Raw genomic sequence first — 17,582 nt, 5'->3', positions numbered from 1 at the left:
ACATCGGTACCATTCATGCCTAGCTCCTCCGCGATAGCTTGCCATATATTGTCTGTCTATATTTATTTTCTTATTTGTATACTTTGTGGTTAGACATGCAGATGATAAGCTTGTCCATCAATCCATGCCTTCCTGTTGTTTCTTCATTGATCAATGTAATTGTTAACAAAATCACTGTTGTACAACAATTGCGGATTGCGTGTGCGAGGTGACATAGGGATGCACACACTCGTTTTTTTTCTAGTCACATACGTAAAAATCAGATGCCTCATCGGATCTAGTGTACAAAGGCCTCAATCTTGTCTGTAGTTTGCCTTAATTCAAGACTATTCATTACAGCTGCTGAGTTGGTGAAAGTAAATAGGTTGAAGGAAAGGTGATTTAGTTTAGGACTAGCAGGATTTCAGTTAAGTGAGTTGTGCCAGGTGGATCCAGTTGGAGCCAGATAGGTGTGAAAGGTAGACAAAAGGGTACTGCTGCAAGGTATTGCATGCAGGTAACAAAAATGTCCACTATAATTACACTATGGGAGGAACAGAACTAGATGAAGTAACGCATGAGAAAGACCTAGGAGTCTATGTGGACTCCTCACTTTCTCCATCCAAACAATGTGGGGAAGCAATAAAAAAGGCAAACAATATTACAATATTAGGGTATATTGTCAAAAGTGTAGAATTGAGAACAAGGGCAGTGATGTTCAGACTGTACAATGCACTAGTTAGAGCTCATCTGGATACTGTGTGCAGTTCTGGGCTCCACACTTCAAGAAAGATATCACTGCTCTAGAGGCAGTTCAGAGGAGAGCAACCAGACTTATTCCAGGTCTGAAGGGAACGTCCTACTGAGAGACTGAGGAACTGAACCTTTTCACCCTGGAACAGAGGAGACTACATGGTGACTTGATCCAAGTCTTCAAAATCATGAAAGGCATCGACCACATCAAACCAGAGGAGCTTTTCCAGATCAGCAGGGATACACGCACCCGGGGACACAAATGGAAATTGGGCTTCAAGGCATTCAAGACGGAAAACAGGAGACACTTCTTCACATAGTCGTCACGATCTGGAAGAAACGCCCCAGCGATGTGGTTGAAGCTGAAAGTTTGAGAACATGTAAAAATAGACTGGACAGTATCCTTGGATCTCTTAGTTATTAATGGACACCAAACGAGCATGATGGGTTGAATGGCCTCCTCTCGTTTGTAAACTTTATGTTCTTAATCCTAGTCTTTTAATCAGGAGAAAAAAAAAAAGTTATATTCCTTATTAATGGAAACCTAAATTGTTTGGTGCTTTAAACTGGTCTGAAATGCCACTCTGCTTTGTAGCTCACAATGTCCTGACTGGCATTTGTCATCAGCGACACATTTTTACGAAGATTAATAAGAGTCCCACTGCAACCATGAGTAGATCTTTACTCAGTTTATGACTTGAGGTAGATTATTGAAAACAAATTACACTTCCCAGAACCTTGCCTTTGGCTAATGGGCTATGACACCGAACATCACTCCACTGATTAGTTTACATAATCCACCGTAGACTGCAGTTGATCCGCTTATTTTTTCTTTTTTGGGGGGGGCTCTATATGTATTCAAAGAAAGATAACCTTTAGAGACTAATCCTTCCCTCCTTGCATCTTCCTACCATTCGTATCACCCTGTCCTACATTTCTCTAGCTGTTTATCACATCTTCCTCGCCCTGGCTGGGCCTGTCCCTCACCATCTCCGACCTGCTTTCCTCCGATTGCCTACCCTTGCCGTGCCATTACTCTCCTTGAAGGGTCTGGCTTATCATTGTATCCCATCTCTTTCCTCAATAAAGCCTTGATTGATACTAATCTTTCTCGCGGGGCACATTTATAGGAATACAGGGTGGCAGTTGCTTTGTTAATCTCTACTTTAAACGAGTGTAAGATTTACGGGCTAGGAACTTTTATATTCAGACGGAGACAATAATCCTGTATGGCAAAGCAGGTTGTAGTGTCTGCTTTCCTCGACTTTATGGCTGTCTGTGGATAAGAGGTAAAATGGCATGGTTTAGGATTTGCAGAAGAAAGCTACACGGGGATGTGGACATAGTCTAACTAATTCAGTTCTGTAATGTTTGAACTTTTGATCATTTTTTCATTAAAGAGAGAATCTTTCTCTCCTCTGCAACGGGCTACTGGGCTTTCAAAAGCCAAACCTCATGCTCTTGCTGTCACATTACATTAAATTATCTTTACATGAGCTGATGGTAGCATTTCTAAAATCTTATTTCAGATGTTACACAATGAATGTGAATCATACTAAAGCAGTGTTTTTCTGCTTTTCACAGAAAGACAAGCCACAGCCTTCCACTACTGATTTACTGATAGCTACAGACTATACAGTCACATAGTACAACACAGTCTGATTGTCAATTAATTCACTTTCCTCTGTCGAGAGAGGGTTTCTAAATTACACTGGGTTCTTTATATCACAAAATGTCTATCCTAATATTTATTTTGTGAGCCATTTTTTAAAACAAATCTTCTCAAGATTACTGTGTGCAGAATTTAGTTTAGTTTTTTGGCTAAATTTAGCAGCTCTTAAGAGAGGATTGATAAATTTGTTTCTAGACACATTAACTCTTCCGATCCTTAATGCATTTGCGGAGTTTATGGTGCCACAAATTCTCACCTTCACATGACATACAGCCTGTGCAAAGCCAGATAAATTGGACTTAGCTTTAAAAACATCAAACTATGATTAGTTTATGGAGCTTCAACAACTGCTGTCATACACTGAAAGTGGAGTTTGTCAGGACATTGGCTGCCTGTCAGAAATTTGCCATTTCAATTGTTTTCTGCAGTCAAAGCTTCAAAACCTCGGATAATTTAGACACTCACTTTTCTTATTCATTCACTGCTAAGATCAGTTTGGTCAGATCATGTTCCTTTTTAACAAGACTGATTGGTCTGAGCTTAGTGAAACATTTGTCTTTATGAAAACACAGATTGGATTATTTGTTACTGTTTTAAATGCAGTACTAATGTATTTTCTTTTCATGCGTATTGCTGCTGGGATCCTGTCTCTGTTGGGTTTTGCTGTATGGATCTTTGCTGCTTTGGTAATAATGCGTAAAGATTTAGTTCAGTGTTGCTCCAGGATTAGTCCCAATTTCTTTCGGAATGTGAAATGTCTTGAAGTGGATCTGACTGTCACTGGCTTCATTTACATGACAAGTAACTTAATTTCTATGATCGCTCACTTCTTCGTAAGCTTAGAAGTAAAGATACGCTGTAGAGGTAAATTAAGTATGCTCTGTGGCATCTTTAATCGACTTCTGCTTAATCACTTATCCTTCAATGCAAATGTAATTCAATTTCCTCTGTATGCTGCTTTAAAAGCATTGTTTGATTTTAGTTGATTGGCTAGTAAGCTGACATCCAATTTGTTTTTCCATTTTTTTAGTTTTGTTTTTTTCTTACTGAACGGTTTGTCATGAATCTTGATTTTAAAGTTTAAGTTTGAAATAGCTTTATAGTTCTCCACGTCTTGTTGCTGCAGCAGCTGAAGTAACAGACTTTCATTCTATAGTTAACATGTTGACTATTTCAAATCAACAGCATCTCTTTTTCAGGTCACACCACCAGATCTTATTTCATCTTTCCATCTTATGGTCTTCTTTGAAGTCTCTTTTTAATCTCTTGATCTACTTTATAGCTTATTTTGTCAGTGTGTGGTCTGTTCTTTTTGCCATGTGTCCGACCCATTGCCATTTTAACATTGTCACTCTTTCAATAATGTCACACATTTCTGTTTGTTCTCTGATCCATTTATTTGTTTTTCTGTCTCTTCTCAATGCTTCTATTTTCCCTTATATATATCTATATCTATATATGAAGAAAAGAAGAATGCAATCATGAAATAGTACCTCTTTCCTACCACAGATTTATTTTTCTTTTACTTTATTGTCAAACTACTGATATTTCAAACAGTTTTATTCTCTACGCAGCCTTCTCTCCAGCTGTGCTGTCTGATAGCAGCCTGTCGGAAAGGTTATTTATTGGCCTTTTTGAGAACACCTCGATTTCACTGCAGGAAGATAGGGTCTCCCTCGCTTTGCTAAGCCCAGCCATTATAGTAATTTTTAGCAATGGATTTACTCCTAGGGTCCATATGAGAGGCATTTGTTACGAAAATGTGGTGGAGCCAAGTTTCTGCTAGATCTTTAGGGTTACAGTTTGAAGAATTTATTAATTTGCGGTGCGATGTGTTGGACTTTCGCCCCACATCATAAGTAAAAAAAAAAACTGTCAACAAACTGTATCTGTAGATATATAATGGGTGCAAGCTCCACATTGTGTTTTTTTTTATAGTTTTCTTTTATAGTCTTTAACAGGTTACATAGTGGCACATTTATCTTCCAAAGACATACAGTATGAAGATTGTGTTTTTGAAAGAGATCAATTATAAAGGGAGGCATAGATGGCTTTAGCCTACAGTGTTTCCCCAATAGCTGTGTAGGCGTTAAGCAACATTCATCAAAGTCTCCTGTATGCTTCCCCACTTCACATTTTTTTCTTTTCTTTCTGGAAGAGCTCAATATCATGACCAAAGTTTAAGTAAACAGAAACAATGACTGAGAATCGTGTGGATAGTAAGGCATGCAAGAAGTATGAATTAAATTGAAGAGGCTATAAACCTCTCTTCTTCGATTTTGTGCTGTTAGTGCCAAAAACCACACGAAAGGTCTCGGCCAAGTTAAAGAAACCATATTGTGGCAAAAAGAGCAAGTGCGCAAGTCAATGAAAGTCAGAGGTTGGGCCTTTGCAATAAATGCTGATGGGTTACAATACCAAGTGCTGCTGAGCAATAACGCTTTTATGTACAGTCTTTTAAAGGCTTGGGAGACACTGTTTGATGCCGAGCTGCATGAGTGTCCGGTCATGACAGGCTGAATTGTATGTTGGTCAGCTTTTTGGCACTGACGCAAGAGGGTAACATTGTGTGATGTAGGCGCACGTCAGTGATTTGGAGTGGACTGTATAGGTTAATTCTAGAATAATTTTTGGAGGAGGATATTTATTAATCTGGATATGAAAGCCATAGCAGAGTCTTCAATGCATTAGGACTAGGTTTCAAAGGTTCCTGTAAAATGTGCACATAAAATGCAGATTCTAAAAGGATTTCTAAATTAGAAGAAGAGAAAAGATCCTCATGTCTCTTTTGCTTTTGCTTTGGGACTTCCACAGTAGAAATCACCTTGTTCAATCTGTGAAAAACTTTAGAGATTATGTTAACTACAACTGACACAATTATGGCATCTCCACTGATACACTTCCATTCTTATATGAAAGTTAAATGTTCAGGAGCCAAATGCCAAAGTAAAATCATTGTGTAGACTAGACTGTCTTGAGAAGGGATTTCAAAGATTGTATGAGCATATACTAAGAATTACAAGAATGGATTTTTTTTAATTGGGTTAGAATGGGGAAATTCATAATCTGAATTATCACAAAGGTTTATCTTTGTATTTTATTACAATAATCTTCCTTTTAAGTTGTAAGCTTTGAAATAGTTTAGCCGCTAAAGATAAATTGTGTTCTTATTTACTGGTAGAAGTCACTCTCTGGCACGCAAAGGGTTTATAGTCTGCATTTAATTTTGTATTTTTCATTCTTCCATAAAAGGTTTGGAATAATTGAGCATTTTAAATAATGGGGTGGGCTGAAAGCTAGTGCAGACTATACTTCAGAGAAATCAGTAAGGTGGATTCAAGGAGCAAAGCCTAGCATGCTGGCCATTAATCCCTGGATTTAATCTTCTAGATGGCATTTTCATTTTAGGGCTCTAACTTTCTTCTTGTGCATTATTATTCAGGGTAATAGATTACCATACATATAAAGAATCTGGTCTATGCTGGTGGTTGCTAGAACAGTTTTGAATATGTGCCGTTATGGCAGCCTCACTCACTGTGTATCCCTGAGTGTTTCATGCTCCATGTGTATCGGGTAAAAAAAGAGTTTCTGCAACTATTTCTTCCCCATGTCTGTCTCAAAATACCCTTTGCTATAGTTACTGTCTTGTACTACGTTTTACTTAGACAGCATAACTTATGTTGGGTACAAATTAAACAATACTGTACAGTCCTTGACCTTTATGTTTGATGTGTGTGCCAAGTAATTACTTTGTTATAATTGTTTATTTTAGCATGAATTCCCCTTAATTTTGTGTCATTTTATTCCATTGCTGTGTAAATGCAGGAGACCTTACTGAATGTCCTTCAGTGTCACTATCTAACCATAAGACTAACTTCACCTTAAACCCCATAATGAAACGGAACCAACCTGCAGGGTGAACGATGTGTTGAACAATATGAAGTTCAGAAACAATACTTTATGATGTCTTCAGAACGATAACATCCGCTAAACTGCCTGGTGAGACTCATTCGTTTGGGTCCTCTAGTGTAAGGCGCTGCAAATAAAAGGCTTGTAAGACCAGGGGTTAAGGTTTGAAATGCATCTAAAAGAAAGTCAATGAAATGGGATTTTAGAATTGCCTTTTGTAATATTTATGACTTGGAGGCTTTCTAACAGACGTCTAGAGAGCTACAAAAAAAAAACAAAAAAAAAACACAGCTACCGTGGAGGATTTTTCTTCCTCCCCTCTCTGTCACTGTGATCTCTGCAAATTAGAAACCCTGGGAAACAAAAGTAATCTGGGGCAAACATGTTTAGTTCAGCGATCCATTAGGAAGCATGCTAATTAACATGTTTTAATGCATTCACTCCGAGGTGTGGAAATGGAAACTCACGTGAGGCACCCGCACCTCATTAGCTCGGCACATGGCTACATCAACCATAATGTCAGAAGAGCAGCTCTCCCTTGCTGCCTGGTGGCTGGGGTAATTCATCACTGGGGCACCAGAGTGCTTATAGGAAATATACATGTAAATACTGCATTAGGAACAGCAACTGTGAAACGCGCCGGCATCTTTACCCATATTATTAGATCCCAGAAGAGAGGCAAAGCCAATGCATTACACTGAATGCGAATGTAGTTCTATAAGTGGGCCGGGAATATTATTCATAGGAAAAGGCTCGCGCGGTACGCCTTTTAGTTCCAGCGCTTCGGTCCGTTTGCATGGCTAGCAGCTCAGGCGGTATTAAATTGATTGCAGCAGAATGCTTTTCTTTATTCCCTGGGACTATCTGAACTTTAGAAGATGAAAAGGAAGTCTCCCAGCCCCTGGTACTCTCTGGAGGAGCTTGGCAGGGGATTGAAAGGCGTCCACGGGTAGCGCCAAAGCTGTGCCCCTGCAGGTCTCTCGGCTCGACTGTCTAGCGTGACGATCCTTGTATCTCCCCTCAACCGTGCCAGGCTTGCTGTTCTTCACCTTCCCCAAAATACTGTCACAGCTGGATTCTTCACAACTTTGCATCAGTAATTAAGATGATACTCTTTTTTTATCCATATGTCCTTTATTTTTAAGTTTTACCTGTTTACTGGAATAGGAAGTAAAAGAAGAATAATAACATAGATGACTTTCTTATTCTTGATATATAAAGGCCAATTCACGCTTCAGTGTACACAGCGTGTGTTAAATGTTATCACCGTGCTGTAGTGCCCGGTGTCTAAATGTCAGACTTCTTTAAAAAATATATATATTAAAAAAAAACGCATCCGTTCTGAACAATTGCAGGGTTGATTTGGTTGATGTGGAAATTCACCCACTTCCTGTCACACAAAAGAACGCTCATTCGAAAAGAATAAGTCACAGAGGACTTTTGAAACGAGAATAACTGTCAAAGGTTTTGGGATTCATTGATTTATTTTTGGAAATTATATCTGAATCCCTTTCTGGCTACACATTGTAGTAATGTGGTTTCGATGTACAGAGGGTGACTCACGACTAACAGTAAAGGCCCTGAGGGTGGGACCTTGAGAGGGAACAGAGCTGCTGGGTGTTAAAACAGATTTAAGTCAAAAAATGCTCAACCACACTTTCATTGTATATCATATGTTTCTGGGCAAATCCTTTGGGGGGTGAAAGAAATAGAAAAAAGAAAAATGTCCCTGAACAGGTAATTCCCTCACATCGTGTGTCAGTGACAATCCGTTAGCCAAGCAACTGCTGCCACTGTTCATTTGGAAACAATGCTTAGGATGAAAGGGCTACTCAAAAATCCCCTTTACTGTGAAGCTTTGAGAAGGATTTGGAAGTGTTTTGTGAGATTCTATGCATTCATTTTTGTATTCATTAACATTTGAAAATTACATTGTGAACAGAAGCTATTGTTTGCAACTTTATATGAGAGTAATCGTAAATCCAGGAGATGGTCATGTTCTTTTCATATCATAGGAAATCAATTATGTCCAGATTTATTTGGTAATACTCTACTCGGTAAGATGAAATCATAATCAACAAAACCCAAAAGACACATCTCTGCACGTCTTCAAGCATCCTCACAATAATAAAGCGTGAATCTCCCCAACAAGAAAAGATTTTGGCTTTCAGAAATGTGCAGAATGATACACAGTTTTGACAGTTGTTTTAAAAAATGTGTAATTACATATTCGGAAAAGGAAACTTAGTGAAGAATCTCTACTCTTTGTGTCAAAGCCCCCAAGAAAAATAAAACGTTTGAATTAGATTTTGTCAGTCACAGGCAATACAAGGCAAAGATTAAATGGGATGGGTTTGTTTTTTATAATACGTCAAAGGCTAACAAGTTTGCAAGAAATAAATTATTGACAAAATGAGAATGTAGCAGCGAAGGTTTCCTGTCTGAAAAGGTCACTTTAGAATGGTCTCCTGAGCATCCGAGTCTTCAAATTGGAATCTAAAGATGCCTTTTCCGTTTGATCTTTGCAGCCTCTGAAAATGCACTGCAACAGCTGTGCCCTAGTTATGAGCTCTGGGCATCTCATCGGGAGCAGCCGTGGGGAGGAAATCGACCAGACCGAGTGTGTCATCCGAATGAACGATGCCCCCACTAAGAGCTTCCGGAAGGACGTGGGCCAGAAGACCAGCCTGAGAGTCATTGCCCACTCGAGCATGCAACGCATCCTGCGCAATCGCAACGAGCTCCTGAACATGAGCCAGGACACGGTCTTTATCTTCTGGGGGCCCAGCAACTACATGAGGCGAGATGGGAAAGGACTGGTCTATAACAACCTGCGTGTGATGAACCAAGTGCTCCCCATGCTGAAGGTGTACATCATCTCCAGGCAGAAGATGCAGCACTTTGACGAGCTCTTCAAACAGGAAACTGGGAAAGACCGGTAGGTGTGCCGCCCCTACTCTGCATGTCGAGCGTTACTTCACTGACATCCCTGTGAAAGACATTGTGGTCTGAGGTACAGTGCATTTAGATCCACTGAATTGTTGGGATTTTCACATTTGTGCTGCTCGTGAAAGGTTTTCTATCCACCTAAATTTATATTTTGGTCATGCTTGATATTTTCTGGATGGTAGGAAGCACAGTGATGAAACGTGTTCAGCTCTGTTAAAAACAGTCATGAGATTTAGATCAAAGCCCCCAAATGTATTAAGAGGACATACAATATGAAGTTATTAACTCAGGTGAAGCTGAGTGGCTGAAATTTAATTTAAGATTGCAAGATCCCATAGAACCAACCTTTTCATCCAAGTGGTGCTTTTAGAAATGGAAGAAATTCACTACATATTAATGCATTTTAAATAGAGGGCTTATTCACTGGTGAGATATAAAAATATGATATAGGTCAAGTCAACACTATCCCATGCCAAATCAGGGTCCACCTGATGCCACATCACTGAATAAACAAACATATATATATATATATATATATATATATATATATATATACCTTGTGTAGTTTTTATTGGGCTGTGACAGGTTTGTTACTGTGCTCGAGTACTTGGTAAGAATCAGAAAAGTAAATCAGAATTTATTTTCTGGTCCTGCAGCTGTATCCTCACAGATCTTCCAGACAATTAAATTACTCAGTTGAATTTGTGGTAGATTGGCTTTTTTTAAGGCCCTTATACAACAATGAAAGAATACAGTGACAATCAGTTACCTATATCTATATATTATTGTGGAAGAAAACAAGTCTTGACTTGCAGAATCAAACTTCAGTCAAAGTAGTTTATTGAAGCAATTGCAGGGAGAGAATCAACAACAGGCTGACAGTTCTCTCTGACAGTCACAGACGTTTCGCTGCACACGTTTATATACAGTATATCTTACACAAGCTTGATTCAAATACATTTCTTATATGGTGATCATATAGAAGTTTCCTTATAGGATCTTACAGAAACAGTTAAGCAACAAAAGTAGTACTAAACAGTCAAAAATAGTTTACTGGCAGTTTGGAATTTGCCACTTGCTAAAATAGACTTTCTCACCAGTTTCCAAATACCCTCTGCACGCACCCACCCACACACACACACACAGGGCACCAAAATCTGATTATTTACTTGGTTTCAATGTTATAAAGTGGACGTCAGTGTGGGGTTGAGAAATACTTATCAGCAGATGCGTTTGCAAGTGAAGCCTGGCCAGGAGAATGAGACGGTGTTCAGTTTAATGAAACAGGTGTGTAAAGTTCAACAGATTATACGCATGTTTGATATTGTGCAGAAAGAGGAAAAGGGATGTTTCATCAAATAACTCCAGTAACCCCCACTCCGATATTTCCATTACCAAAATACACAAAGGGTTTGTTGTCTAGTCCCTAATACAATAAGCCTGAAATAAGTTCAAAGTATGTCTTTGTAAGGGAACAACGAGATGACTGTGTTTATTCTTCAGTAAAGAATGTCACAAATTCCAAGTACAACATGCGAATCAGCTGACCCGCCTTCAGTTCTTTCCTCACTGGCACTCACTTCATAGAGACGGTTGCTACCCGATTCCAAACATCTCTGTTTCTTAGGGTTTTCCCCAGTCCTTTTTAAAAGAATAAAATCTATTATTAACTAAAAAGGGAGGTGACTGGCTCAAATCTTTGGAAGCTAAAGCCGTTGCCAGTGTGAAGCAGGATATAGCATTGGGCTTTGATGTAAGTTGCTGGTGAACTTATTTGAAGTATAAAAAGCTTCCAGCAGGGTCTGAATTCTCGGACCAGGAGGTTAACCTGCTTGTGAAGTCACAGTGTCAAACCACTGAGCTGAGCCATCGGACTGTGTGTCAAGACCTAGGTGGGTTTTGATCTGACTCAAGCATGTGTGTGTGAAAGGGACTTAGGGCTTAAGATACTGTGGGAAATCTCTGTCTCTGTGTGTTTGGTTTCTCACAATGTCTTTCTCAGCTTAAATAGGTACAACTATATACTGGAGGTACAGACTACATAATTATGACCTTATACACATAAATTCATCTTAAATATCTTCTTCACAGATATGATCTCTGTATGCAAAAATAGATTCATTTCACTGCCTGGAAGCTGATAGTTACACTTTAACAGCTTGTCAATTCTTTGTGGAATTGAGAGCTTAGAGGTCAAACAAGGCTGAATTTTGAAATTGGGAATATTGTTTATAGCAGGACCATAGGATTATTTTTTGCAGTCACCTCCACCAATGTGTCGTCTACTGCTACATAGTTATACCAGCGACCACAAACCTGAATACTTGTTCTACAAGCAATTGTTTGCGTCCATTAAGAAAAGAGGAAACATGACAGATGAAACTAGACAGTGGGGCCAAAAATTCTAATCATTATTCAAATAATTCTCCTGACATACCAAAAGCTGCCGACTGTAGTGGTTTTAGTAAATCCCAGGATACACAGATGAAGAAGTAACAAGTTTATGACAGAAAACATAAATACAGGTTAACCCCAGAGCCCTCTTCTCACACGAAGTGACAAAAAGGACTAGCGACGAGAGTTGGAGATGCTTTTTTGTATCTTGTGGTGAACAATAGGTTACAATCATTTCTATTGGAAGTAATCTCATTAAAATCCAGTTATATAGGTTTGCCACATGCAATAGTCGCTGGTTAAGTATCCAAGAGATTGAAAATACAAAAGACTGGTTGGTTAGTTAAAGTGCCCTCTCAGGCAGCAGTTGGCCAAGTATTCAGAAGATAATAGCTGTATAGAAATCAGGAAACGATAAACAAATAAAGGCAGAGACAGGGTAGCATGCTTTTTGTAGATTTTTGTAGCATTCTGAGTTTGGTATGCAACTACAGACAAACATGCTTTAACAAACTTAATTAAAGGAGCAAATACAAACATGATTGCTCCATAGACAATACTGAAACAATTAATAAGATAAAGAATATAGAGTAAATAAAAGTACATTTTCCCACTGCAAGACTGTTTGGCAAATGATACCAGATCTCTCCTATCTGCAGGATAGACTCCACAGCAAAACCTCCTTTGTCAAAAATTGATTTTTCCCGTAAACCAGAACACCATTAACCTTTTCTCCCTATAACTCATTGCTCTCTGCGCAGGGCTAGAGGTAGAGTGACCGTCTTATTGTCTGCTGACACTCACACCTCTTACAAACAACCAGCGGTGTCTTTGTAGAGCTATTCCCGAGAATACAGTACACCAAGTTTGACAACCCTGAGAACAAACCAGCCACCAAACATGCTATGACAGCTAAAGCCGAAAACTGCAGATTCCAAAAGCATTTCCATTGATAATTTCTGAAACCAAATGTAAGAAAAAAAAAAACCTAACCTAAATGGGAAAGCTGCCACCTTGCAAGAAACATGACCGCCTATGAGAATCCACATCCATTCCTCAGCTGACACCAACAGCCGTGAAGAGTGTTTTGTTTAATTTATTTATCTGATGCTAATTGGTGGAACATCGCTATTCTGGTATAATTAATAAAAGTTTTGACCCGCTGGTTGTCGATCGATACAGGTAATTTGGTAGGGAGAGTGCTCTCTGTATGTTGGCTGGCCGTGTAATTAAAGTTCTATTGATTTTGCTCGTTTAACTTATGATTCAAAAGATACCTCATAACGCCACAAGGTCCACACGCGGGTCGGGCTGGAGGGAATTGGTGTCAGGGTGAACCCCCTCAGAGGCATTTGTCATACAACCGCATGCCTCACACAGAGGATTTACACCTGGAAGTCAAAGAGCACTGGTCTCTTTTCTGCATGTAATATTTCCTGACTTGACATTTGTTTGGACAATAAAGACCCCTGAGTTTGTCAAGTCTGAAAATTAGATTAATGACATGTTTTTGTAAGATTCAGGTTAGCAGCTGTGTGTTCAAGATATTCCCATCAACTTTACATATGGTTGATTACATTTTTCAATCTAACGGTGGATTTAATTAAGTAAGAAGGAACCTTCCTGTCTCGGCTGCATCACAGTGCATTAAACACTACAGTTGGTAGTATTAAACTGACATTGTGTATAACTTCAACACTTATTTGTTTATTTCTACCTTTACATTTATTTCCTCCACTCTGTCTAATCAGTATTTACAAGACAAGTGAATACAATTAAATCACTTAAAAGCAATATAAAGGGGAAATTGCACAAATCAATCTTGTGTTCAATTACAGAGTTTTCCATGTTTCACTAAAATCGCAAAATGAATCTTAAATCCAGGTAATACAGGCCAATCATTTGATCCATGGTACACATGCATATGGTCCATAAATATTTGGACAGAGACTCAATTGTCATTATTTTGGCTCTGTACGCCACCACAATGGATTTGAAAGGAAACCATCAAGATGTGTTTTAAGTGTAGACTTTCATCTTTAATTTGAGGGTAGTTACATCCAAATTGGGTGAATGGTGTAGGAATTACACCCATTTGTATAGGTGGTCCCCCCAATTTTAGGGTCTCAAAAGTAATTGGTGAAACTAACATCATGAATTAAATTGTGTTTCAATACTTGGTCGCAAATCCTTTGCAGTCAATGACTGCCTGAAGTCTGGAACCCATAGACATCACCAGATGCTGGGTTTCTTCCCTGGTGATGCTCTGCCAGGCCTGGACAGCAGCTGTCTTTAGTCCTGCTTGTTCTTGGGGCATTTTGCCTTCAGTTTTGCCTTCAGCAAGTGAAATGCTGCTCAATTGGATTCAGGTCAGGTGATTGACTTGGCCATTGCAGGACATTCCACTTAAAGTCTTGGGTTGCTTTGGCAGTATGCTTCGGGTCATTGTTCATCTGCACTGTGAAGCGCCGTCCAATGAGTTTTGAAGCATTTGGCTGAATATGAGCAGATAATATAGCCCTAAACACTTCAGAATTCATCCTGCTGCTTTTGTCATCAGTCACATCATCAATAAATACAAGGGAACCAGATCCCATTGCAGCCATAAATGCCCATGCCATAACATGCTTCACAGATGAGGTGGTATGCTTCAGATCATGAGCAGTACCTCCCTTTTCCATACTCTTTTCTTCCAATCATTTTGGTACAAGCTGATCTTTGTCTCATCTGTCCATAGGATGTTGTTCCAGAACTGTGTACAGGGCTCTTAAGATGTTTTTTGGTGAACCCTAATCTGGTCTTCCTGTTTTTGGGGCTTGCCAATGGTTTGCATCTTGTGGTAAACCCTCTGTATTTACTCTGGTGAAGTCTTCTCTTGATTGTTGACCTTGACACAGATACGCCTACCTCCTGGAGGGTGTTCTTGATCTGGCCAACTGTTGTGAAGGGTTTTTCTTCACCAGGGAAAGAATTCTTCTGTCATCCACCACAGTTGTTTTCCATGGTCTTCCAGGCCTTTTAGTGTTCCTGAGCTCACCAGTGCGTTTTTTCTTTTTAAGAATGTACCAAATAGTTGATTTAGCCACACCTAATGTTTTTGTGATTTCTCTGGTTTGTTTTGATTTCTCAAAGGCTAATCATGGCTTGCTTCACTCGCAGTGGCAGCTCTATGGACTTCATATTGAGGGTTAACAGCAACAGATTCCAAATGCAAATGCCACACTTGAAATCAAATCTAGACCTTTTAACTGCTTACCTGTAATTGAACTAATGAGGGAATAACACACACCTGCCATGGAACAACCGAGACAGCTGAGCAGCCAATTGTCCAATAACTTGTGAGCCCCTAAGCCCTACACCGTTCACTCAATTTGGATGTAAATACCATCAAATTAAAGATGACAGTCTACACTTAAAGCACATCTTTCGTGTTTCCTTTCAAATCCATTGTGGTGGTGTAGAGAGCCAAAATGACGAGAATTGTGTCACTGTCCAAATGGAGATGGTGTTGTGTATAGTTGATTGTTTCAGTACATTAGTGTATAACCCATTTATTGATGCAAGAGCTGACCTGTTCATCAGCAACATTCACTTAAAGAGTTTGATCAGCTCAAAGAATAATTTATTAAATTCACTTAGAAAGGATATTGTAGTCGGAGCATAACACATCTGTCATGTGTTTGTTGTAGTGTCAAATGTGATAACTGGCAGATTGATGAATTTGGAAGCTTAGGAACTGGAAAGATATCACAGTCAGATACATAATCTGTTAACACATTGAAAGACACTTAATGTTGTGATACCAATGCCTTCTGTGAAAACAATGTTTTAAATGTAGCCTGAACAGACATGCATGTAAATATTTTCAAATTAAAAGTTGGTCAGCATTCAAATTATGCAGCAGTTCTCTTCCATTTCCTGTCACAAAGAAGATCTCATAAGAAAAGAGATCACTGCTGAAATATTTGGAATAAATAAGGCCAAAAAAGACATTTTGAAGTCAGGAGAAATCAGGAGGGTATGCAGGCATATAGAGAGTATGATTTAAAATGCCATGTCCTTGCATCTGGCTTTTTAACGGTTGTGTCTAGAGACGGGAAGATGCCATTTGATATCTTATTGTGAAATGGAGCAACATGAACACATTTACTGCATGACTAAAGAGAAATTAATAAACCTTTAACGCGAAGATGTGAGATATGTCAGGGAGTGGATTGTGTGTGCCAGGCTGCACGCAGCTGTAAGATTTTGATGATAGACTTAAGTCCGTGAAGACTGCAGTCGGAGGGAGAAATGCCTTGACAATACTCAACAAGAACACTGGTAAAAGTTAATGCTCTTCAGCCTCCTCAAAGGGCTGCTGTGTCTTCTGCTGTTTAGAGTTGAACAGTGCGTGGAAATGGCAGGAACCACCAGAGGCATGGATGAGAGCTTGTGCAGAATAAATACAAAAATAGTAAAACACAAAAACACTCAAGGGCCTTCCTGTAACCTAAAAAAAGCAGCTGTATGAAAAGGGAAATTCGAAATCAATGACCTTACCAACATCTCTGATTATGTGCCGCCTTCCCCTTCTATTGTTACTATCGACGTATTCATTAGGTATCTATTATTTAGGGTTGATTTTGATAAACAGAGGCATGCCTGACTCGGAATGAAAATGATGTAATTGTAATTGCTTGTAATGACTGTGCAGCTTGTTCTGTTCATTTGTAAGAAAAACAACACCAAAAAAAACACCCGACAACAAACGATCTTGTCACTTGGGTGTGCGGCAACATATGAATATGTCCACGTGAGTTCTTTATTAGTAAATTACCGTGCAGGTGCTCAACAACAGCTGCACATTTGTAATTTTGCACAAGGGAGAGCATTGTAGGAGGTTTTTTTTCCTTGGACCTGGGATGATTTATGAGGCAGGGAAGAAAATGTATCTGTGATGGTAACATAGGGGATAAGAGCTACAGAGCCAGGGCCTGAGCAATGTTTCTGGTTGGGGAAGTCTTGAGGTAGCTTTCTTTTTCCTGCTAGTTGAGTCCCAGTCATTAAGGTTATTTTGCATTGCTAGAATAGAGAGATTATGTATTTGATTCTGTAACGAGCCTGACTTTAAAAGGACATCAGTTTAACATCACTTGAAAACACTGTATGTACTCTACTCCCGACAAAACAGATCAATATAAAGACACATTTCCCTAATAAAATACACCACACACAAGTCATGTTTCCTTTTAATTTGATTCAGCTCCGCTCTGTTCCAGTCAATCCAATTTGATTTATTTCAGTTCCGTTCATCTCAGCTCATTTTACTCAGTTCGGGTCAGTTCAGTTTGGCCGGAGTATCATAGTATTAAGAATACTTTTTCATTTAATTCAGAACAATTAAGACATTAAGTGTCTTTCAATGTGTTAACAGATTATGTATCTGACTGTGATATCTTTCCAGTTTGGCCCACATAACACAGAGCATTCCATGACTGGTGCCTTTTATTGTCCTTTTATTTGATATACAGAACATGTAACACACACCACTCATTATACAGACCAGAAAATAATACAGTAAATAACAGGCAAATATATCTACACAGTCTTGAGCCATAGTTGATCCGTTAAACAATATGAATACTAGGTATAGTAAAGGTAACTCATTTATAATGTGTAACTTACGTTTTAATAGATAATGCCATTTCATTTAAGATTCTTAAAGGCAGATCAACAGAAAATAAAAAACAAAATCGAGCAGCATTACCTAGGCCTTTTTTATGAATACGCCTTTAGATATAGCTGAATCAATAATATTTGTTTTGTAAATATACGTGTTATTTTTAAATTATGAATCAGTGAACACTAGAACTGCACAGCTGCATTTTTTGGGTGGCTTTTGAAATACAAAAGTAAGTATCTCTGCGTATGTGAATTTCTCCTG

General features: G+C 38.9%; 1 protein-coding gene across 1 annotated transcript in view; it reads left to right on the top strand.

The window, feature by feature from the left end:
- st6galnac5a (ST6 (alpha-N-acetyl-neuraminyl-2,3-beta-galactosyl-1,3)-N-acetylgalactosaminide alpha-2,6-sialyltransferase 5a) overlaps positions 1-17,582 on the top strand; it is a 40,334-nt gene that overhangs the window by 14,366 nt on the left and 8,386 nt on the right. The window contains exon 3 of the mRNA XM_066692239.1: positions 8,842-9,251. Within this exon, the coding sequence (XP_066548336.1) occupies positions 8,842-9,251 (410 nt within the window). The remainder of the gene's footprint in view (positions 1-8,841; positions 9,252-17,582) is intronic.

Source organism: Amia ocellicauda, chromosome 19 (genome assembly GCF_036373705.1).
Source record: "Amia ocellicauda isolate fAmiCal2 chromosome 19, fAmiCal2.hap1, whole genome shotgun sequence".
NCBI classification, from domain to species: domain Eukaryota; kingdom Metazoa; phylum Chordata; class Actinopteri; order Amiiformes; family Amiidae; genus Amia; species Amia ocellicauda.
Note: the sequence above shows the minus strand (reverse complement) of the source record. Positions and strands in the feature narration are given on the sequence as shown.